At 40.3% G+C, this 25100-nt stretch overlaps 1 protein-coding gene across 2 annotated transcripts in view; it reads right to left on the bottom strand.

Annotated features, from left to right (window-relative positions):
* Ankhd1 (ankyrin repeat and KH domain containing 1) overlaps positions 1–25100 on the bottom strand; it is a 135363-nt gene that overhangs the window by 62301 nt on the left and 47962 nt on the right. For both annotated transcript variants that reach the window (XM_090331395.1, XM_090331394.1), the window contains exons 8-11: positions 24081–24318; positions 23396–23587; positions 20876–20985; positions 1376–1463 (exon numbers count right to left, since the gene is read on the bottom strand). In XM_090331395.1, the coding sequence (XP_090187521.1) occupies positions 1376–1463; positions 20876–20985; positions 23396–23587; positions 24081–24318 (628 nt within the window). The remainder of the gene's footprint in view (positions 1–1375; positions 1464–20875; positions 20986–23395; positions 23588–24080; positions 24319–25100) is intronic.

Consider the following 25100-nt stretch of genomic DNA (forward strand, 5'->3'; position numbering starts at 1 on the left):
CTAACATTTGAGCCATTCCTCTATCCCTTTTGTTTTATTTTTTTATGTAGGGCTTAAAGGTTTATCCCAGCCTGATTCAGACCTGGATTTATCCACTTACAGCTTGCCAAGTAGCTAGGATCACAGGCACATGTCACCACGCTTGGCTTATTAAGACTGAAAAGTCTCTCTAACTTCTTGCCCAGACTGGACTCAAAGAATGATATTCCCATTCTTCACTTTTGGAGTACCTAGAGTTACAGTGTAAGCCACTTTGAAACAAATTCAGTATAATATTTTTTTATCTTTTTAGGGGCCAGAAGTTTGGCTTAGTGGTAGAGTGCTTGCCTAACAAGCAAAAAAAAAAAAAAAAAAAAAAAAAAAAAGATAAATTTTTTTTTGTGGGTCATAGGGCTTGAACTCAGCCTGGGCCCTGACCCTGAGCAATTCAGCTCAAGGCTACCACTCTACCCCTGGGCCGGGTGGTGTCCCTGAGCTCTTCAACTCAAGGCTACTGCCCTACCCTTGAGCCAAGCCCCAATTCCTGTTTTCAAGAGGTTAGAGACTTTGCCTCCTGAACTGGCTTTGAACTGTGATCCTCATATCTCAGCTTCTGAAGCAGTTAGGATTATAGGATTACAGGTGTAAGCAGCATTTAACTTTTCTTTTTTTCAATAGTAAACAGTCTTAAATCTAATTCTTCTACCAGCTGAACTTCTTTGCCTAAACATATTGTTATAATAATAAGATTTTCAGATAAGTATTAACAAAAACTTACAACCTTCAAAACTCTGCTAATTCTACTGAACTACATACAAACAGCACCAAAACCTACCCCCACATACACATCTCCAGTAGAATTGTGCTATTAATAAGTGAACATTAACTTCAATATAGCTGGACACTTACATTTGGCTTTACCAATTTGAGAGCAATCACATGTTTTGTTGATGAAAATTTTAACTCAAAGCCACTACAGAAAATTGCCAATAAGCACTACAAAAATGCTATGCTTACTAAGTAAAAGATAACCACAAAATACTAGATACAATACTTATAGCAATAAGTAGAGTTATCACAAATTGTATCTGCTCAGGATTTTTTTTTTCTTCAGAAACTCCAGTCTTATGGAAATAATCATGTGCACATTTTTTTTGGGGGGGGGGGGGGGGTCATGGGGTTTAAACTCAGCTTGGGCGCTGTCCCTGAGCTCTTCAGCTCAAGGCTACCACCCTACCCTTGGGCCTGGGTGTTGTCCCTGAGCTCTTAAGTTTAAGGCTACAGCTCTACCCGTGAGCCAAGCCCCACTTCTGATTTTCTGGTGGTTAATTGGAGATGAGAGTCTCGGGTCCTTTTGTGCCCAGGCTGGCTTTGAACTCATGTGTACATTCTTTACCTTTGCTAATTAAAAACTGCACAGTGCACAAATGACCAGCTCGTGCAGCTTTCATCAAAGGTGTTCTTCCACCTTCAGATTCATGTTCCTGTTAAAGAAACAGAAAAATAATCTATCAGTACCAACTAAGATCTGTTTTAAGCTCTTACTATTAATGCTATGAAATAATGAGGATTTAATACTTACTTAATGTAGCTACTTAATATTACCTTCCTCAATTCCTTCAAACAGTACTTAGTACCAATGCTATGATAAATGATGATTTAGTACTTACTCAATATAGACACCTATACTCTAGCATATGCCTCTAGTGCAAATTTCAATCTGTATTAGATGGTGTAGCTTTTTATAGGCAACTTCAATTTTGCATACCAAATGATAATTATTAGATACAATGTTAACATTTAGTATGGCTGCAAGAGGAGTAATTACATTTTCTAATTCTTTAATTAGGACATTTTTATAACTATTCATCTGAAAACCCTAGGAAGGTATTTTTCTTTTTCTTTTTTTTTTGCCAGTCCTGGGCTTGAGTTCAGGGCCTGAGCACTCTTCTTGGACTTTCTCAAGGCTAGAGCTCTACCACTTGAGCCTCAGCACCACTTCTGGCTTTTTTCTATGTATGTGGTACCGAGGAATCGAACCCGGGTCTTCATGCATGCTAGGCAAGCACTCAACCACTAGGCTAAACTCCCAGCCAGGAGGTATTTTTCTAACTACTGATCTGAACTATAAATCTTCCTGGTAGGTGATTTGGTAGGATCCAACAAAAATAAGAACAAATTCATAGAAAAAAAGAAAAACATACCAATACTTGAAGAGTCATAGGCAAAAGAAGCAGTCTTATAAAGAGAAAGATTCCTTCTACGAACTCTGACAGCAAGAATGAATAAATAATAAAAAGCTATTAACAAGGCTTCATGTCCAATGGCATTGAAAAGAGTTTGCTTGTGTGACTACAGAACAGTGAAGCCTTAGACATTGATGAAAGTATTGAAAGAATTTTTATAAAATGCTTTAATTTTCTCTTTTATATGTATGCAAATAAGAATCTGCAGTTCTCATTTTTTTTTTCTTGGTTGGTCGTTCGGTTATGGGGCTTGAACTCCTTGTCCAGGCATTGTCCTTGGGCTTTTTCTGCTCAAGGCTAGTACTCTATCACTTGAGCCACAGAACCACTGTCAGTTTTCTGGTGGCTAACTGGAGATAAGAATCTTATGGTATTTCTAGGCCAAGCCAGCTTTGAATCACGATCTACAGGATCTCAGCTTCCCACTGGCTGTGTGTATGTGTAGGCGTGTGCATATGCATGAGTACACAAAGGTGTGAATTCAGAGATTAGATGCTGTTCCTGAGCTTTTTTTGCTAAAGATTAACAACACTTGAGCCACAACTCTACTTCTGGCCTTTTGTTGTTAAGTGAAGAAAGAGTCTCACAAATTTTCCTGCCTGAGCTGCCTTCTAACTACCAAAAGGCTGGAAATGGAATTATGGCTCCAGTGGTACAGCACTAACCCTGAGCAAAAAGCTCAGGAGAGTACCTCAGCCTGGAGTTCAAATCCCAGGATCAACACCAAACCAAAACAAAAAACAAGCAAAAAAACAACAAAAAAAGACAACTCTAATCTATAATTTATGAAAAATAACAGTAAAGCTGGGCTCAGTGGCTCATGCCTGTAAACCTAGCTACTCAGGAGGCTGAGATCTAAAGACTGCAATTCAAAGCCAGCCCAGGCACGGAAAGTCCAAGAGACTCATCTCCATTTAATTACTACAAGTGTGGCTGTGGCTCAAGGGGTAGGGTAGTAACCTTGAGCTGAAGAGCTCAGGGACAGCGCCCAGGCCCAGAGTTCAAGACCCATGACCCACCAAAAAAAAACCTCCAAAAAACCAAAAAACAGTAAGAAATAGCGGTAGAGGCCAAGAGTTTGGCCTAGTAGTAGAGTGCTTGCCTAGCATGCATGAAGACCCAGGTTCGATTCCTTGGTACCACAAACAGAGAAAAAAAAGCCAGAAGTGATGCTGAGGCTCAAGTGGTAGAGCTGTAGCCTTGAGAAAGTCCAAGGATAGTGGTGTTCAGGCCCTGAGCTCAAGCCCAGGACTGGGAAAGATAGATACACAGACAGACAGACAGACAGACAGACAGACAGACAGACAGACAGAAGTAGATTATTAACACAATGAAAAAAATTAATTTTTAAGTTAATTTTTTTTGCCGGTCCTGGGACTTGAACTCAGGGCCTGAACACCACTATCCTTGGACTGTCATTGGACATTTTATGCTCAAGGCTAAGAGGCCTGCCACTTGAAACTCAACATCACTTTCAGCTTTATCTGTGTATGTGATACCGAGGAACTGAACCCAGGGCTTCATGCATACTAGGCAAGCACTCTTCCACGAGGCTACACTCTCAGCCCAACTTAATAATTTTAAACCAGGATTTAGCTACAGGAGGAATTCAACTCTAAAACGAGGTGGCTGGTGTAGTTGTTTTTCTTCCAGTGTATTATGTGCACAAATGCTATTAACAGAGCTTTGAATTCAAGGCTCTTTCCTTGGCTTTCTTGATATGTTTTATACTCTTACTATTTGACCCATGACTCCAGTTCCATTATTTTTGTTGGTTAATTGGAGAGCCTCAGGATTTTTCTTCCCCTCTGGCTTTGGACTTGGATCTTGTGGATTTCGGCCTTCTGGAACATAACCACATACCATATGAAGTGTGTGTGTGTGAGTGTGTGAGTTTTTAAGATATTTAGTGTTGCATGCTCAATTTCTACACACACAAAAAAAGTTTGTGCGGAAGCAGTGCTGTGGCTTAAGTGGTAGAGTGGTGGCCTTGAACAAAAAGCTCAAGATAGCATCTAGGATCTGAATCTTGGACTCAGGACTATCTTCACCCCCCCCCCACCCAAAAAAAAGAACAACACACACACACACACACTAAGAGTAAATGAGAATAAGCCAGAAGTGGGGCTGAAGCTCAAATGGTAGAGCTCTAATCTTGAGAAAGCCCAAGGACAGTGCTATGGCCCTGAGCTCAAGCCCAGGACTACACACACACACACACACACACACACACACACACACACACTTAAACGGGAGTATAGCCTAGTGGTAGAGAGCTTGCCTAGCATGCACAAAGCCCTGGATCCAATTCCTCGGTACCACATATGCAGAAAAAGCCCAAAGTAGGGCTGTGGCTCAAGTGGCAGGATGCTCGCCTTATACAAAAAAGTGCTCAAGAACAGTGCCCAGACCCTGAGTTCAAGCTTCAGGACTGGCAAAAAAAACAAACCAAAAACAAAGAGCAAGGATCATTATCTAATGATGCTTAAGAATTAAAATATAAAAACAGGGGCTGGGAGTTTGGCCTAGTGGTAGAGTGCTTGCCTAGCATGCACGAAGACCCAGGTTTGATTCCTCGGTACCCCACATACACAGCAAAAAGCCAAAAGTGGTGCTGAGGATCAAGTGGTAGAGTGCTAGCCTTGAGAAAGTCCAAAGACAGTGCTCAAGCCCTGAGCTCAAGCACAGGACTGGCCAAAAAAAAAAAAAAATTATATATATAAACAAACTCTTGTGGGTTTGTCATTGGCTTTTTCCAAACCATCTCCACAATTAACCACAATCTGGAAATAAACTGTCCTTTGAACAACTTATTTATCCCCTCCTACCTCAGGGAATTTATTCACTTGCTGGCTCTTTTTTGTAACACTTCTTCAGTAGTTCTTTTTTATCTCCCACATCTCAAAGCAAGTGGTCTTTTTTTCTTCCTTTCTTTTTTGACTAGTCCTGGCTTGAACTCAAGGCCTAGGCACTGTCCTTGGGCTTTCTCAAGGCTAGTGCTCTACCACTTGAGCCACAGCACTACTTCTAGCTTTTTCTGTGTATGTGGTACCAAGGAATTGACCCCAGGGCTTAGTGCATGCTATGCAAGCACTCTACCACTAGGCCACACTCCAGGCTCAAGTGTTATTTCTTTAAGGAAGATCTCACCGAACTTATTAGATCATACATGTTTACTTACAACTCTGTGAAACTGTAGTCATATACTAGTTCGTGAATTATTAGCAACTGTATATTTATTTGTGAATTATTTAGCTGTCTCTTCTACTAACATGACAGCAGCAATGGAATCATGTCCAATTTTTGCTCATCATTATATACCTAATGTCTACAACAGTGACTTAACACAAATGAAAGAACCTAAGCATAACTAATGTCACAAATCTTCCCTCTCATAGTAAAGGTTTAAAGTATTTTTGCTAGTTTATTTTTGGACACAGTTATACAGTTTTGTTGGTTTTTTTTTTTTTGGTCTTTTCATTTTTGGTACTGGGGATCGAACCCAGGATGTTGCACTTGCAGGGCAAGCACTTTGCCACTGAGCTACATCCCAGTCTACAGCTATACAGTTTTAAATTCATTTTCCCCTATATATATCACTTCCATATATCTGAAAGATTTCTAAGCAGTGAAGTTTCCTAATACACTAACACTGACTTCATCTTCTCCACTGAAAGTCAATTATGTTTATACTTAAACAATGCTGAGATATCTAAAAAGAATTCATTCAATATACAATAACCTAGAAAAAGAGAATCTGGTATTAAAAGAAAAATTATTCAGATAATTTTTTTGTATTTTACAGGTAATTTAAATCAGAAATTATCTGTAATTGTAAAAAAAGAGTAGGCTGGGCCGGGGGCTCAATCCTACCTGCTCAGGAGGCTGAGATCTGAAGATCATGGTTCAAAGCCAGGCTAGGCACAAAGTCCTTGAGGTTTTTTGGGGGGGCGGGGGTGTGTCAGTCGTAGGGCTTGAACTCTGGGCCTGGGCGTTGACCCTGAGCTCTTGCTCAAGGCTATCACCCTACCTCATGAGCCACAGTACCACTTCCAGTTTTCTAGTGATTAACTGGAGATATGAGTCTCATGGACTTTAGTGCCTGGGCTAGCTTTGAACCATGATCTTCAGATCTCCGCATGCTTGAGTAGCTAGGATTACAGACATGAGCCATTGTGCCCAGCTTGACTTACCTGGGGCTTGAACTCAGGGTCTAAGCTCTGTCCTCGGGCTTTCTCAAGGTTAGCACTCTACCACTTGACCATAGCACCACTTCCGGCTTTTCTATGTATATGGTACCGAGAACTCGAACACGGTCGTGCATGCTAGGCAAGCACTCTACCACTAGGTCAAACTCCCACCCCAAATCCATGAGACTCTTATCTCCAAGTAAACAACTGAAAACCGGAAGTTCTGCTGTGGCTCAAGGGGTAGGGCAACAGCCTGGGGCTGAAGAGCTCACGGACAACGGCCAGGCCAAGAGAACATGCATGTCCTCCAACCACCACCCAGACACTTCTTCTTCTTGGTTGTGGGACTTGAACTCTGGGCCTGGGCCCTGTCCCTAAGCTCTTCAGCTCAAGGCTACCACCCTATCCCTTGGGCCACAGCGCCACTTCCGGTTTTCTGGTGTTTGATTGGAGATGAGTCTCATGGACTTCCACTTCTGTGCTCCAGCTGGCTAGCTTTGAACAGTGATCCTCAGATCTCAGATCCGCAGATTGCTGACTCCTGAGTAGCTGGGATTACAGGCGTGAGCCACCAGTGCTGTTTTTTGTTTTTCTTTTCTTTCTTTTTTTTTTTTTTTTTTTGTATTGGGGCTTGAACTCTAGGCCAGGGCCTGTCCCAGCCTTACCCTTTGAGCTACAGGGATACTTCGGGTTTTTTGACAGTTTAATTGTAGATAAGAGTCTCATGGACTTTAGTGCGTGGGCTGGCTTTGCACAGTTATCCTCAGATCTCAGCCTCCTGAGTAGCTAGGATTACAGATGTGAGCCACCATACCTGGCAAGCGTTTTTTTTTTTTTTTTTTTTCTGTTGTTGTTTGTTTTGTTTTGTTTTGAATCTGGTGCTGGGCCTTCAAGTCAGGGCCTCGGCTCTTTCTGAGCCTTTCTGTATTCAAGGTTAGCACTCTACCACTTGAGGCACAGCACCAATTTCTGCTTTTTCTGAATAGTTAATTGGAGATACGAATCTCATACTCTCCTGCCCTATAGCAGTGAATAGAAATCCTCAGATCTCAGCCACCAGAATAGACAGAACTACAGGCATGAACCACCCAGTGCCCAGGTACATTTTTTTTTCTAAATGGCTTATTCTATTTAGTTCAGGCTGGCCAGAAACTCATGACCCTTCCAAAGTGCTGAGATTACAGGCTGTACTACCATGCTCTGCTGTTATTCTTTAACAAAAAGTTGATATTTTAAGAAGTCATATTTACAGCTAATTAAGGTAACAATCACTAGTAGCTAAAATGTAATGATAGTGAACACTGAATCTCATCAGTGCTCTAAAAGTTAATTTATGAAGAATACACTGCAAATTCTGATTCTAATAAAGAACACTCTGAGACAGGAGACAAAAAATTTCCAACTTCAGGCATGAAGATTTATTTTAAATTAAGTTTATTTAAAAGATGATTTTTCTCTAGCTGGGCACAGTGGCTCACGTCTGTAATCCTAGCTACTCAGGAGGCTGAGATATGAGGATCAAGGTCCAAAGACAGCCCTGGCACAAAAGGACCTGAGACTCTTATTTCCAATTAACCTCTATAAAATGTGAAGTGGGGCTTGGCTCAAGGATAGTTGAAGAGCTCAAGGACAACACCCAGGCCCAGTGGTATGTCAGTAGCCTTAAGCTGGAGAGGGGAGGGGGGAGGGGGAGGGGGAGAGGGAGAGGGAGAGGGGATTTTTTTTCCCTTAAAATTATTGTCACTTGTCACTCAAGACAAATAGAGGTAGCATCTTTGGGCTTGGAGGGAGGACATTCTATTCTCTAGGGAAAATGAGTAAAATCACAGGAAAAGGAAAATTAGTGGCCTCTAATACTTCCTGTTATGTTCTTCCAATCCACTACTATATGTTAATCACTACCTTTGCCATCTACTCTTACTGATCATATTAATTCTTCAGGAGATTTGAGATAAAGATTAAAAAGCACTGCTGGTATTTAGCCCTCTTCCTAAAATTTTCAACAGCAGAGAAAATTAATTTTCTTTTAGTAATGGTCTGAAGAAGAATAATTGAATATAAGTAACCTGGAAAAAAGAAAAACTCCATATAGATTGTAGTAATGTCTCAATATGTGGAGTATAGAGAATTTGTCATCACAATCTCCAGGGACATCAGTAAAAATGCAGATTCAAGATTTCAGATCTACTGACTCAGAACCTCTAAAAGTGGGGTCACAAACATCATCATCATCATCATCATCACCACCATCATCAGAAAACCAAGCATTGGTGGATCAGGCCTGTCATCTTAGCTACTCAGGAGGCTGAGATTTGAGAATTTTGGTTCAAATCCTGTGTGGGCAGGAAAGTCCATGAGTTGCTTATCTCCAATTAACTGCTAAAAAGCTGAAAGTGGAGCTGTGGCTCAAGTGGTAGAGTATTAGTTTAAGGACACAAAAGCTCAAGGACAATGCTTAGGCTGAGTTCAAATCCTTGAACCAGCACACAAAAAAACAAAACAATAACAAATATACTAACGAAAACCCCACACATACTTTAGAAATTTGTAGATATACTTATCATATTTCCTTTATCAAATCCAGGAAGAACTTTAACTGAAATAACTCAGCTTTACTTTCTTCTCCAATACACTGCAGTACTGGGGACTAAACCCAGAGTATCACATATACTAGGCATATATATTTACACCAGCTACAATACCAGCTTTACAGTTTTTTGGTATGTTATGTGCCTGCCTGTATTAGAATTTGAACTCAGAAACACTATGTCAAGATCTCACTCAGATTTTTTGTTCCCTTCTGGCCAGTATTCTACCACTTGAGCCATGCCTCTAAGTTCAGCTTTTTTTGCTAGTTAGTTGAAGATGATGTCTCATAGATTCTTCTACCTGGGCTGGCTTCAAACTGTGATCTTTAGATCTTAGCTTTATGAGTAGCTAGGATTACAGTAGTGAGCCACTTGACTTCAGCTTTATATTCTTGGTAGGAAGCTGTAATATTCGATAAACTCTGAAAAATCTCACTTAAAACAATACTTTGTGAAATAAATAGATTTACTTAAAGCAGAATAGATACCTTCTTATTCAATAAGTTAATAATGAAAATATTAAATCAGTATTGTGACTAAGAGTGGATTAATATTAAGAAGCTTAGCTTATCTGACCTAAGTTAATTGTGATTCATGTACAATTTATCCCTAACTAAAACATTCAGAATGGCACCTAAGTTGAAACAAATGTCTTTATATTACAAATAACTATTAAAGTGTTTCATTTTTAAAACCATCAGGAACAAATATCATACATTTTTATCAAGAGAAAAGAATGCCATGTATCTACCTTCCTAAAAATCAATTTCAGAATGAAAACACAGGAAAGATGAGGGTAGTTTATGATTATGAATCTAGCTACTCAGGAGGATGAGATCTGAAGGACTGAGATTCAAAGCCAGCCTGGACAAAAAAGTGCATGAAACTTCATGCCTAAAATAGTCAGCAAAAAGTAGGAATTGGGGGCTAGGAATGTGGCTTAGTGGTAGTGTTTGCTTAGCATGCATAAAGCTTTGGTTCAAGTCCTCTGTACCACATAAACAGAAAATGCCAGGAAGTGGCACTGTGGCTCAAGTGATAGAGTGCTAGCCTTAAGCAAAAGAAGCTCAGGGACAGTGCTCAGACCCTGAGGGGTTGGAGTCCTAGGACTGGCCAAAAAAAGGAATGGAATTATGCTTAAGCAGTACAATGTCAACTGAGCAGGAAAAATGAGTAAGCAAGCAGAGTTCTTGTTTTTGAATATTCTTTTAAAAACTACATACATACATATACACACATACATACTGCATTAAAAAAAAATAAGGCCAGGCTAGTGGTAGAGTGCTTGTAGGCTTTAATAGGAGATATTGTTTAATTAATTTATTTTGGTGCCAGTCCTAGGGCTTGAACTCAAGCTCTGGGCATAGTCCCTGAGCTTCTTTGCTCAAAGCTAGCTTGAGCCACAGCTGTACTTCTGTCTGGTTAATGGAGCAGGGTGTGGTGGCTCATATTGTAATCCTAGCTACTCAAGAGGCTGAGACCTGAGGATCAAGGTTCAAAGCCAGCCAAGGCACTGACAACCATGAGACTTTTTTTTTTTGCCAGTACTGGGGCTTGAACTCAGGGCCTAAGCACTGTCCTTGGGCTTTTCTCAAGGCTACTGCTCTACCCCTTAAGCCATAGCACCATTTCCAGTTTTTCTATATATGTGGTACCCAGGTCTTTGTGTATACTAGGCAATGTTAGACTCTTATCTGCAATTAATCTCTAGAAAAAGGGAAGTGGGGCTGTAGCTGAAGGAGTAGGGCTGAAGAGCTTAGGGACAATGCCTAGGCCCAGAGTTCAAGACCCATGACACCCCCCCCCCCCAAAAAAAAGTTTATTGAGATAAGAGTCTCACTAACTTTCTAGTCTAGGCTGCTTCTAAATAGTGATCTTCAAATGTTAACCACTTGAATAGCTAGGATTATAAGCATGAGCCACTAAGCTTTGATTTGTTTTATTTTTGGGGGGAGGGGTCGGTCATGGAGCTTGAACTCTGGGTGTGGGTAGTCTCTGAGCTCTTCAGCATATGGCTACTGTACTACCACTTTGAGCCACTGTGCCACTTCTTACACTGTTATATTCTTTATGTAGCCTAGGCTGTCCTTGAACTCATGACCTTCTTGATCCAGCCACCCAAAGTTCTAGGCTTATAGATGAGTGTCATAATGCATTACTGAGTCAGATTTTTATTTTTATCTTTGGTGCTGGTTTGAACAGGGTCTGAGTGCTGTCCCTGAGTTTCTTTGGCTCGTCTAATACTCTACCACGTGAGCCACAACTATACCTTCTAGCTTTTTTCCAGTGGTTAATAGGAGACAGGAGTTTCATGAACTTGAATCGGTTAATAGGAGACAGGAGTTTCATGAACTTGAATCGTGTTCCTCAGATCTCAGCCTTCTGAGTAGTTAGGATTACAGGGGTGAGCCACTGCTCCCTGCTCTAAGTCAATTTTAAAGGAAACAATGTTGACTGTTTGTAGAAACAAGAACATGAACAATATAGTAAATGTTTTACAAACCTAATAATTATTTAGCTCTTTGAGAATTTTATCAAAACCATGTAATCTATCATCATGAATTTCAGATTTAGATGAGCAAATTCTGAAACCTTCTTCTGGAGATATCCTACCCTTCCCAATTACAGATAATACAAAAGAACTTTCTAAATAAGAAGACCTATTCTGACCTAAAAATTTTAGAACTATCACATAGAAATAATACTAAGAAAGTAAGAAAATCTACTAGGAACAATAAATTTATTGAGGCTTTATAATACCTGTTTTTTTAATTGAAAAAGCTTTCATTTGTTATCCACAAAGGTACTAGAACTTTCTGTCTGGAACTTAGATATCCACAGTTCTGGTTACCTATTAACACATATTTTATGGAATAACTAACAAGCATCAAAGGCTACCCTCACGCGACACTTGGCCAGATCTAAGCCCTCCAAATTAGTCTTCATGTCCTCCTGCTTGTACTGTGAACGAATAAAGAAGAACTCACAGAACTTCAAAATGAAAATCACACGTGGCCATGAAGACCTTATGACTGATACTTTTGGTGCAGGTTTCTATTAACAAAGATCACTAAAATGATCCTAACCTGTAAAGACTATGATCTCATGAGCAGAGTTTGATGTTTTTTTTTAAGGCTATGACACTGTGGTTTTCTTCCAATAAAACTTCAACATAAGCCATCTTATATAAAATAATTCTGCTCAATTATTTCAACTCATTCTTGGAGAGCATGACTTAACTAAGAACAAGAAAGATGGAAGAGATTTGGGGAATGTCAAAAGCTGAAGAGAAAGCTGGGCATTATTTTCTCATACCTGTAATTCAAGCTACTCAGGAAGCTGATAAGACCTGAAGTTTGAAGCAAGACTAGGTAGAATGCATTAGGCTATATCTCCAATTAGGGAGCAAGATGCTAAACAGTTCAAGTGGCAGAGGGCCAAATGCCAGGAAGAAATACAAGTGAGCTCTGGCTGAGTTCAAACCCTGGCAGCAATGCACGCACACACGCGCACAAACACAGAGTTACAAGGTTGGGGGAAAAATACAGTAATATATATAGTAATGTAGCTTTTTCGTTGTTGTAAATATACTTAGTACTTTTCCATTACTGACTAGAGCACCTATGTAGTCTCCAAATAAAGGAAATGTAGGCTAGAGACAGCTTCCCAAAGGAGGAAGACATCTGGCTGATCAGCCCTATAAGTCCAGGGAAATCATTTGGACTGGGCCTCCGATAGCAACCACAGGAGGGTCAATAAATCTAGAAGCTTTCTTTCATAGAAATATAAATTGACATTAAACTATTCATAATATTAGCATAAATTTTAAGTGACAAAAAAGAAATATCCAGAAAAAAGATTACCTACCCCTAACAGAGTGACTCCAATTTCCTACCTAAATACTGTACTTACTGTAAGGAATGCATGCTACTATAATAAGAAAGTATTCAAGGTAATAGTATGATAGGAAGAAGCTACCAAGACTTACTTCTTCTCCCTGATCCTTTCCATATTTCTGTCAGCAAACATAAATATTATTCAAGCAAAAATATTAAGGACAAAGTATCCACCATGGAACTTACCAAGAAGTCTCTACAAATTAAAAATGAAATAAGATTTTCGTTTAATATTTATTTGTACTTCTAAGTAAGTCAAAGAATATATGAACTATTCAAATAGATAAATAATAGCTGATATTACAGTAATATTACAGAAGAAATTTAGAAACAACTTGAATAGCCAGGCACTGGTAGCTCATACCTGTAATCTTAACTATTTAGGAGGCTGAGATCTGAGGACTGAGGATCAAATCCAGCCTAGGGAAGAAAAGTCCTCATGAGATTCTTATCTCCAATGAACCACTCAAAACCCAGATGTGGCACTGTGGTTCAAGTGGTAAAGCACTAGTCTTGAGCAAAAACAGGCTCAAAGACAGCACCCAGACGCTGAGTTTAAGCCCCACAACTGACAAAAAAAAAGGGGGGGGAATAGACAAAGTATATTCATGAATATCTGAAAGTACTTACATTCATAAGTATCTAAACTTATTAATGCCAAGGAAAAACTTAACGAATGAAAAGAACAGAAAAGGAAGATAAAGAAGGGGGATAAAAGAAATCTAAAGAATTTCGCCCAGAAAATTAAATGAATTTGTTACCCATGAACACTCAAAAGAATCAAAGAAGCAAATTTTGCACCTCCCATTTTATTTATTTATTTATTTTGTCAGTTCTAGGCTTGAGCTCAGGGCCTGAGCACTGTCCTTGGACTTTCTCAAGGTTAGAGCTCTACCACTTGAGCCTCAGCACCACTTCCAGCTTTTTTTCTATGTATGTGGTACCGAGGAATCGAACCCGGGTCTTTGTGCATGCTAGGCAAGCACTCTACCACTAGGCCAAACTCCCGGCCCAACACCTCCCATTTTATGAAAACATCCTTTTCTACACTATTAATATTTGCAAGCCTAAGGTAAAATAACTCAGAAAACAAATACTCAGGATGTTGTGATCTGTAAATCACAGTTCAAAGCCACCCTAGACAGGTTTTCTTTGCTAGACAAAATGGATTCTGCTCCCACAGATAAGCATTGAGTGAGAGGGATTATTCTAATGGGAGTGAGTGTGTATTAAAATGGGAACAAGGTTGTGGAGACATTTTCAAATCTCTTTTTAAAGTCCTTTAAATTTCTTTTTGGATCCACTATCCTCAGTTCAGCACATTTGCTTTCCTGGATCAATCCTTCCTTCTTTCTTACCTTCCTTCCTTCCTTCTTTCCTTCCTTCCTTCCTTCCTTCCTTCCTTCCTCCCTTCCTCCCTCCCTCCCCCCACCCCCCAGATGCTTCCCTCTTTCAATTCTTTGCCCCTTGTCTCTCTGCTGAAGACAGCAAGCTTCAGGTCTGGAGAGTGTACTGAACTTCATGGTATCATTGATGGCCTTTTCAGTGGTGGCATCTGTGGAATAATTTGATCCAGTGGCTTTAGAAGAACTGATGGTGCAGACTCTTGGGCTCAGATCTTGAAGGTAGTGGTCTTGGGCAGGTTGTAAGCAGATGGCATAGGATGGACCCAAAGGGGCCTCCCTGCCTCAGTGGGATCATGGACACTGCTGATGAAATGGATTAGGGAGCAGAGGAACCACCTGCAGGGACTGGAGTACCATAACAAGGGCTCTAGCTCAGCATTTGCTGAGATGTCCAGAGGAGCCACTGGTATGTAGTGCCTATAACTTGTTAGCTGAACTTTTACTTTCTTTCTATGTTCAATTAATTCTGCATTGTTTGTTTGTTTGGTTTGGTTTGCCAGTCATGGGGCTTGAACTCAGGACCTGGGCACTGTCCTTGAACACTTTTTGCTCAAGGTTAGTGCTCTGCCATTTGAGCCACAGTGCTACTTCCAGCTTTCTCTATGTATGTGATACTGATGAATTGAGCCCAGGGCTTCAAAAATGCTAGGCAAGCACTTTACCACTAGGCCACACTCCTGGCCCTGTATTGGTTATTTTTGAGGTATGAAATTCCTTTATGCTTGGCTCTTCCTACTTACTCTTGCTTCCCTGTGGCCCTGGGATGCCAGGCTTTCACTACAGCATCCAGACATTGAGATCATTGAGGAATGCTACCATATCTAGCCATTGGTTCAGATGGAGTCTCCTGAACTTTCTGGTCTGACTGGCTCCCAGCCTGGGAGCATGGCCTAGTGGTAGTCTAGTCCCCTAACACGCATGAAGCACTGGGTTCAATTCTCTGGTACCACATACACAGAAGTGAAGCTGTGGCTCAAGTAACAACAGTGTTAGCCTTGAGCAAAAAGTGTCCAAGGACAGTGCCTGGCACCTAAGTTCAAGTCCCAGGACTGGCAAAAAAAATGGTGGATGGGGGCGCAAGGAGTTTGGCCTAGTGGTAGAGCACTTGCCTAGCACGTATGAAGACCTGGGTTCAATTCCCCAGTACCACATACATAGAAAAAAGCAGAAATGGTGCTGTGGCTCAAGTGGTAGAGTTCTAGCCTTGAGGACAGTGCTCAGGCCCTGAGCTCAACCCAGGACTGGCAAAAAAAAAAAAAAGGCCACCCAATCTCAATCTCCAAAGTGGCCAGCTTTAGAGGCTTGAGCCACTAAACAGGCCCCAACTTCAACTTCAATGTTTAAGAGGGTGTTTACTATTTCAAGCCAATTAATTTAGTAACAAATATGAAAAATCCATTACAGAGAAACAATATTAAATAATCTCCAAAGTAATCTCCAATCTAAGTTCTAAAGAATATGTACGACAGAATGAGTTCAATAAAATTTTCTTTAAGTTTACATCATATTATATATAGCTATAATCACAGCAGATGAAAAAACCTGAGCCCACTAACTACATGCCATTCCATATATAATATCTCCCAATGAAGTTAAGTAAGAGATGAATATAATAGGATAGAAATTTGTCATTTGTTCAAAGTTCTCTACTTACAAGTTAAATTCTGTGTTTCTGGAGTAAGCTAAAACAATTCTGCATATTAAAAAGAGCAACATAAAACAAAACAAAACAAAAACTCTAAAGCCAGGCAGCACCAGGGGTATATGCCTGCAATCCTAGACATTCTAGAGGCTAAGATCTGAGTATCATGGCTCAAAGCTAGCCTGGGCAAGAAAGTCCATGAGACTGTTATCTCCAATTAACTACCAGAAAGCCAGAAGTGGAGCTGTGGCTTAAGTGAGCAAAAAGCTAAGAGAGAGCACCCCTGGCATGAGTTCATGCCCCACTACACTCACACACACACCCAAAATTAAATAGTCTATATACAAAAACTAAACCACTCTTAAAGTTTATATAGGTATTACTCAAATTTATAATTACTTTTGAAACAAAGCCTAATCCATATTCCTATATAATATACAATGTGCTAAAATGTAAATATCTTAAATATAAAAATACATATTCCTATATTCTCCACCACCTGCCGTTTCCCTGCCCCACCTCCAACTCCCGCACCCCGATCATGGGACTTTAACTCAGGCTGGGCTCTGTCCCCGAGCTCTTCAACTCAAGGCTACCAACCTACCCTTGAGCCAAGCCCCACTTCCCGTTTCCTAGAGGTTAATTGGAGATAAGAGTCTCAGGTCCCAGGCTGGCTTTGAACCTTGATCCTCAATCTCCACCTCCTGAGTAGCTAGGATTTCGGGCATGAATCTCCTTGACCCGCTGCCCGAGCTTCTTTTGTTCAAGGCTAGAACTCTATCACTTGAGTCACAGCCACTTCCTGCTTCTTCTGTTCATGTGGTTGCTGAGGAATGGAACCCATGGCTTCATACATAGTAAGTACTCTACCACCAAGGCACATTCCCAGCCCACAGAGTTCTATATTTCCCCATGTATCTTTCTAATGTTTCTTAAAGAAGTATGTTAGAAAAATAAATATTTCAAATTTGGAACATTTTTAAGCTTAGAGAAAATGAAGCTTCAAATTAATGTTTAAAAAACATAATTAGGGGCTGGGAGTTTGGCCTAGTGGTAGAGTGCTTGCCTAGCATGCACGAATACCCCAGTTCGATTCCTCGATACCACATACATTAAAAAAAAAAAAAAAAGCCGGGAGTTGTGCTGAGGCTCAAGTGGTAGAGCTCTAGCCTTGAGGAAAGTCCAAGGACAGTGCTCAGGCCCTGAGCTCAAGCCCAGGACTGGCAAAAAAAAAAAAAAAAAAAAAAAAAAATCATAATTAGAAGCCAAACAATGGTGGCTCACTCACCTATGTAATCCTAACTATGAGGAGGCTGAGATCTGAGGACTGTGGTCCAAACCTTGCCTGGGCACTAACGTTCCCAGGAGAATCTCTCTCTCCCACCCCTGATGTTAGACCTTTTGCCAGTCCTGATGTTAGACCGTAAGGCTTGGGTACTGTCCTTGGGCTTTCTCAAGGCTAGTGCTCTACCCTTGACCCACATTACCACTTACGGCTTTTTCTGTGTATGTGGTACCGAGGAATCAATCCAGGGCTTCATGCATGGTAAGTAAGCACTCTACCAGTAGGCCACACTCCTGGTCCCCCTTGAGACTCTTATCTTCAATTAACCACTCAAAAACTGGAAGTGGCACTGTGGCTCAAGTGGTAGAGCACTAGCTTTGAGCACAAAAAAGCTCGGGAGCAATGCCTAGAACTTTAGTTCAGGCCCCAGGATAGGGGGGGAAAAAGTCCCAAAACTTCAGTTTCAATTCAGGAAACAATACAAGAAAACTAAACTTTTACTTTAGAAAGGCTTTAAACCATAATAAATATTTTTACAGAGGGAAAATCTTCTCCATCTATTTATTCAGAATATACATAGCTCAAAAAACTAAACAGCTCACTAATAAATGAGTAAGCAAATTGAAGAGACAGTTCTCAGAAGTATGAATGACAGGTATATGAAGAAATTTTCAACATCCTTAGCCACAAAGGAATGCAAACAAAACTATGATAAGACTGTATCTCATTGCAGTTTAGAAAGGCAAATGCAAATGTCAAGAAAAACAACAAATGCTAGTGAGGGTATAGGGTAGGGAATGGGATTGGGGGTGGGGAGAGAAGAAATGCTCATACACTGCTGGTAGGAGTGTAAACTAGTTGAAACTTCCATACTGTAAATCAATATGGAGGTTTCTATTAAAACTAATAAAAAATATGGTATGATTTTGCCATATCACTATTGGGCATGTATCAAAAGGACTATACATCAACACCAAGAAAGATACCAAGAAAGATATCCATGCTTACTGGAATACTGTTCACAATAGCCAAACTAGAATCAGCTGAGGTGACCAACAACAGATGAATGAAGAAAATACCATACATATATACCATAAAATATCTTAAGGCCATAATAAATATCTTAGCACATCTGGTGTAAAATGTCTTCAATAGGGATCAGGAGCTGGGTGGGGTGGCTCGCACCTGTAATCTTAGCTACTCAGGAGGCTGAGATCTGAAGATCAAGGTTCAAAGGACCAAGGTGCAAAGCCAGCCTGGGTGCAAAAGGACCAGAGACTCCAATTAACCTCTAGAAAATGGGAAGTGGGGCTTGGTTCAAGGGTAGGGTGGTAGACTTGAGCTGAAGAGCTCAGGGACAACCCCCAGGCACAGGGGTAGGGCGGTAGCCTTGAGCCGAAGAGCTCAGGGACAGTGCCCAGGCCGAATTCAAGCCCCATGACCTACAAAAAAGAAAAAAGAAAAGAAAAAAAAGAGGAGTCAGGAGTGTGACCTAGTGGTAAAGTGCTTGCCTAGCATGCAAGAAGCCCTGGTTTTAATTCCTTGGAACCACATAAACAGAAAAGGCTAGAAGTGGTGCTGTGGCTCAGGTGGTAGAGTGCTAGCCTTGAGAAAGCCCAAGGATAGTGCCCATGCCCTGAGTTCAAGCCCCAGGACTGGGAGAGAAAAAAACTGGGATGAAGTGGACTGACTGATATTTGTGGTGCTAGAAATTGAACGAAGTACTTCACAGAATAGGCAAGTACTTTACCAGGGACCTAATCCACCTCCTAACACTTTCTATTTTGACTATAAGGAAAAAGACAACACATAAAGTAATATTCTTTCTTTGGCCTATGGTAAAGCCTGAAATTTATTTATAGCTTTTAAATATTTAAACTTTTCAAACTGAATAATTATTACATCTAGAAAATAATATGGCTTTTTATTACCAAAAAAACTAGAATATTAAACAGACACATCTCTCTATAGATAACAAACAGATGGAGTAAGCAATGTAACTTTCTTTCTTGCTTTCTTTCTTTTTTTTTTTTTTTAAAAACTCAAGGCCTGTGTACTGTTCTTGAGCGTTTCTGCTCTCCCACTCCAGCCACAGCTCCACTTTTAGCTTTTTTGAGGGGGGGAACGGGGGGAGAAGTCTTTAATTGGAGATAAGAGTCTCATGAACTTTCCTGTCAAGGCTGGCTTTGAACTGTGATTCTCAGATCTCCAATTCTTGAGTAGCTAGTATAACAGCTCACACCTGACTGTGTGTGTGTGTGTGGTGGTGGTGGTGGTGGGAAGCGAGGGTATATGTGTGAGAGAGATAAAGAAAGAGACAAAGAGAGACAGAGAGAGACAGAGAGACAGAGAGAGCACGTCCCTGAGGCTTGATTCTGGACCTGGAAGCTTTCCTTGAGCTTTTTTGTTTTTCCTTTCAATATGATTCATATTCCTTTGAATAGTGCTCTATCATTTGAGACCACAGCTCCACTAATGGCTTTTTACATCTAATGTCTTAACACTAAAAGACCAGTTTTGTTACAGGTCCCAAAGTTTGGACCCTAGTCAATGAAAGTAGGGTCTGCAGAGCCATATTCCCCAGGCAGACTTGGGTCTGGCCTAACCTTTGACATAATATTCTGTGTGGTGAACATCTCATTAAATTTATGACATATCTAATAAATGGTAGTTTAAAAAGTAGGGCTTGGGCTTCCTGGAAAATGGAGGCATATGGGGAGGCTAATAGCAAGCAAAAGCTTAGCAATGGGAAGTGGGAGAGGTGGGAAAGGAGCCTCCTGGTATGCGCAGGCAGACACTGCAAGGGAGACCAGGAAGCAGGGAAGCAGGAGGGGCTAAGGGAAAGCACACAAGAGTCTTCAGGCAGCTCTTCCTGAGACAAGCTGACTTCCAGGGAGTCTTACTCTTTATGGGATGGAAAGGTCAGACCGGTGGCTCTCCTATCCTTCCCCAAGGCAGGGAGAACAAACAGTGGCTCAGTTTAGCTTCCTGAGAGAGTTGGGGGAGGGGGGGAGAGACAGAGAGACAACCAAAACAGAGAAAAAGAGACATAGAGAGAGACTGGCCCACAACCACAGAACTGATCTTGTCATGGTGAGAGCCTACTCTTCAAACAGCCCAGATAGTAGACCATAAGACTGAATCAGCTCTGAATGACTTTGGACATAAGACTTAGGCTCCCCAGGTTGGTAGCTCATGCCTGTAACTCTAGCTACTCAGGAGGCTGAGATCTGAGGATTCCAGTTCAAAGCCAGCCTGGACACTAAAGACTGGGAGATTCTTATCTTCAATGAACCACTAGAAAACTGGAAGTGGTGCTGTGGCTCAAGAGGTAGGGCAATAGCCTTGAGCTCAGGGACAGAACCCAGGCCAAGAGTTCAAGCCTCACTGGGGGGCTGGGGGGGGAGTAAGACTGTCAAATGGGGCTTGTAGGAAAAACAAACTAGTAATTTTATCTAGGAAACCAATTTTCCCTATTAATCATTATTTTCAAATATAATCAATACATGCAACAACTACAATTGGCCAAACTATTTTATTTTATGCAAAGTAAGCAAACTATTGAAGTTTATCGGTGTTTTCTAGATGTTAAATATGAGTGCTTACATTCATGCAAAAATATTTCAAAATTAAAATATCTTACTAAATCAGCCCCTGCTTGAAGTAAAACATCTGCAACATCCGTATGTCCATTTTCACAAGCATATGTTAGAGCTGTGTCTCCTGTTGCCGTTGTAGCGTGTACATTAGCACCTAACAAGCAAACAAACAAAAAAACCCCACAAGTTTACTTTATGAACTATAGAATTATATTTAGCAATCCAGTGAAATTAAATAATTCAAAATGTAAAAACATCATCAGAAGCCAGGCACCAGTGGCTCATGCCTGCAATCCTAGCTATTCAAGGAGGCTGACATCTCAGGATTGCAGCTCAAAGCCAGCCTGGGCACTAAAGCACATGAGACTCATCTCCAATTAACCACCAGAAAACAGGAAGTGGCACTGTGGCTCAAGGGGTAGAGTGCTTGCTAGCCTTGAGCTGAAGAGCCCCACAACAGATTTAAAAAAAAAAAATCATCAGAACACATTTTAGGAAAGTAGAGGTATGGTTTAAGTGGTAAAGTTCCAGCTTTGACAGCTCAAGGCACCAAGTCCAAGCTCTACTATAGGCAGAGGAAATAAAATAAAGTAAAAATTTTAAGAATATTCTTAATTCCTTTGAGTATGCCTCAAAAAAATGTTTCCAGACTCATAAAATGAAATAAAATATATCACCAAATAAGAGACACACTAAGGAATAAAGGAGTTGTAAAAACAAATCAAAAGACTTTTTAAAGTTTTTGGAAATTATATTGATGCTAGTGTTGGTTTGAATTGAGACAGCTTTATTGTATTTGTGGAACAAGACAAATAATTACTTGATAAGAACCAAAATTTTTGTATGGTTAGGAAAAAAAGAGTTATTGAGGCTAAGTAAAAAATCTCATGGGTCTGAATTGGAAGTACTGACATGAATCTAAGATTGTTTGTTTGTTTTTTCAGTTGGAGATAAGAGTCTCATAGACTTTCTTGCCTTGGCTGGCTTTGAACCATACTCCTCAGATCTCAGCCTCCTGAGTAGCTATGATTACAGGTGTGAACTACCAGGGGCCTGGCCCGAGATATATTTTTAAATCTCTACACTACATATATATATATATATATATATATATATATATATATATATATAAACTTGACCCAATGAAAAACCTAGAGACAATGTAAGACCAAACAGAAATGTATTTCTAGCTTAGTCTAGTCTGTTTTTTGGTTTTTTGGTCAGTCATGGGGCTTTAACTCTGGGCCTGGGCTTTGTCCGGGAGCTCTTCAGCTCAAGGCTACCCCTTGAGCCACAGCACCACTTCCCATTTTCTAGTGGTTAGCTGGAGATAAGAGTCTTGTGTTCTTTTAGTGCCCGGGCTGGCTTTGAACCTCAATCCTCAGATCTCAGCCTCCAGAGTAGCTAGAATTACAGGCGTGAGCCACTGCGCCTGGCTTAGACTGCAGTCTTTAAATACCATTTCCTATTCAATCCAATCATAGAACTGATTATGAGACCGGAATAAAAATAACATGAGCTTGGAATACCTTGCATTATCAGAAGGCAAGAAAACTATCAGGAACTATAATGAAATTATATTAAGAGCTACCCTTGATTCCCCTATTTTCGTTTCCCTCATAGCTAGAACGACAAATATACAATATCATATGTACAGCTTTATATTGGTTAAGAGTGTCACAAAATTTTGTAGCAGGGCTAGCCTCAAACCTCAGTCTTTCCAATCCCAGTGTCCTGGATAGGTATGAGCTACTGAGTTTTGACCTAATTGGTAAATAATATACATATTTATAAAAGCTACAATATGATATAAAGTATGTATACACTGGAATAATTAAATCAAAAAAATTAACGTGTTTATTATCTCACTTTTTCCTTTGTGTGAGAATATCTTAATTCTACTCTTCTAGAAATTTAAACTGTGCATAACACTATTTTTTTTTTTTTTTTTTTTTTTTGCCAATCCTGGGCTTGAGCTCAGGGCCTGAGCACTGTCTTTGGACTTTCTCAAGGCTAGAGCTCTACCACTTGAGCCTCAGCACCACTTCCGGCTTTTTTCTATGTATGTGGTACTGAGGAATCGAACCCAGGTCTTCATGCATGCTAGGCAAGCACTTTAACCACTAGGCCAAACTCCTGGCCCCACATAACACTACTTTTAACTATACTTACCATGCTTATAACTATCTAACTGAAATTCTATCTTCTTGTTAACATCTCCCTTTTTCTTTTTCTTTCCTTTTTTTCTCCCTCAAAGATAGCATTCTATCACTTGAACTACACCAACACTCTCAGCTTTTTGATAGTTAGCTAGTCACAGACTTCTCTGTCCAGCCTGGCTTTAAATTGCAGTTCTCAGATCTCAGCCTCCTGAGTAGCTAGGATAACAAATGTGAGAAACTGGTGTCCAGCTCTCTCATTTCTTTGAACAATTTTCACTTCATCCATCCCTACTCTAGTAATCACAATTAAACTTTGTATCAACATTTTTAGATTCTATATGTAACTGAAGTATTATTTATATTTTTCTTTTTGTACTACAAGTCACTTTTAAAACCACATACCAGCAGCCAGCAAATATTTAACCAACTCCAGGTGTCCCTCCTGAGAAGCCTCCATTAGAGGAGTAGAGCAGCCAAGTTCTATATCTGCTCCTGCCTTAATTAGAAAGTCTGCAACTTCAGAAAATCCTCCACAGCAAGCCAAGGTAAGAGCAGTTTCTTGGGTTTCTTCTGTCTGGGCATTTATATTTGCTCCTGGGAAGAAAATTAAAAAGAAAAGAACTGCTTTGAATGATAATAAAGATATGATGATTTGTGATAATCATCTGTACCTTCCATCTGCCCTTTCAGATATTCAAGTTACCTTATCATCAATGCCAGAGCAAAAAGACAAAACAAAACAATATTCTAGTGTACAAAACTTCACTGATAACTAGCACAAAACACTAAAAGAAACAAAAATTTTTTTTGGCCAGTCTTGAGCTTTGAACTCAGGGCCTGGGCACTGTCCGTGGGCTTTCTCACAGCTAGAGCTCTACCACTTGAACCCAGGGTCTTCCTGCATGCTAGGCAAGCACTTTACCACTAGGCCAGAATTCCGGCTCCACTTCCAGCTTTTTTCTATGTAAATGGTATTGAGGAATTGAATCTGGGTCTTCATGCATGCTAGGCAAGCACTCTACCACTAGGCCAAACTCCCGGCCCCCCAAAACTAAATTTTTATATGAAAGAAGTACAACTTCTTTACCTTGTGCTAGGAGTAGTGCTACCATCTCTTCATGTCCTTCTCGAGCAGCTTCCATCAAGGGAGTGTATCCTTCATCATTAACTTCTTCAAGATTTGCTCCTCTTTCAATAAGTAGAGCTGCCAATTCAACATGTCCCCCACAAGCAGCTAGTGTCAGTGGAGACTCAAATGAATCTGCAGGCATGTTCACTTGAGCACCACTATCCAAAAGCAGACGTGCCACCTCTACATGTCCATCCTGCAAATTTTCAGAAGTAAAACAAAAAGAAAAAAATTTTGAGATTTTTTTTAATGGGAGAGGCAAAGCAAATGATTGAAGACAAGAAAATTAGAGGATTTAGCTTAGATAGCATATCATGCCCATTTAAGCCTTTTCAAAAGTCATTAACATTACTTTTTAAATAATGTTTTAAATTATTTTACCTTAATTTTGATCAAATCTCAATTTTTTTCAATAGAATTAGCCTTGGCAATTTATAGTTACACTTAAATAATTTTGAGCTTCTTTTTCTCATTTTTTTGGGGGGGAAGCCATACATGTTTAAATAGGATCTCTTCCTTGGCTGATGCTCTATCACTTGAACCATACCTCCAGCATGACTATCTAATGGTTATTCTGGAAACAGACTCAGACTTCTCTCTTTCCCTTAAACCTTTGATTCTCTGGATCTCAGCCTCTTGAATAGCTATGATTGTAAGTATGAGCCACCAGTACTCATCTATGATAGTGTGTGTTGTGTGTGTGTGCATGTGTGCAAGTGTTTGTGCCCGTCAGTCCTAAAGTTCTATTGAAGACTCTGGCTACTGTCCCAGAACTTTTTTTTCAAGGTACAGATCTAACTTTATTAAAAAATGTGGTCGCTTATATACAGCACAATGGCAGCCACCTCATACCACCAGCAGCAAATAGGGCCCTTCTGTTGCAACCGTTAGACAATGGTATCCTGAGACATGCACCCTTACCAGGAGTTTCGGGCATTCCTGCTTACAGCGGAAGTGCCCCCAGGTTCCCGACTGCCT

This window comes from Megascapheus bottae, chromosome 4 (assembly GCF_031878675.1).
Source record: "Megascapheus bottae isolate mThoBot1 chromosome 4, mThoBot2.hap1, whole genome shotgun sequence".
NCBI classification, from domain to species: Eukaryota; Metazoa; Chordata; class Mammalia; order Rodentia; family Geomyidae; genus Megascapheus; species Megascapheus bottae.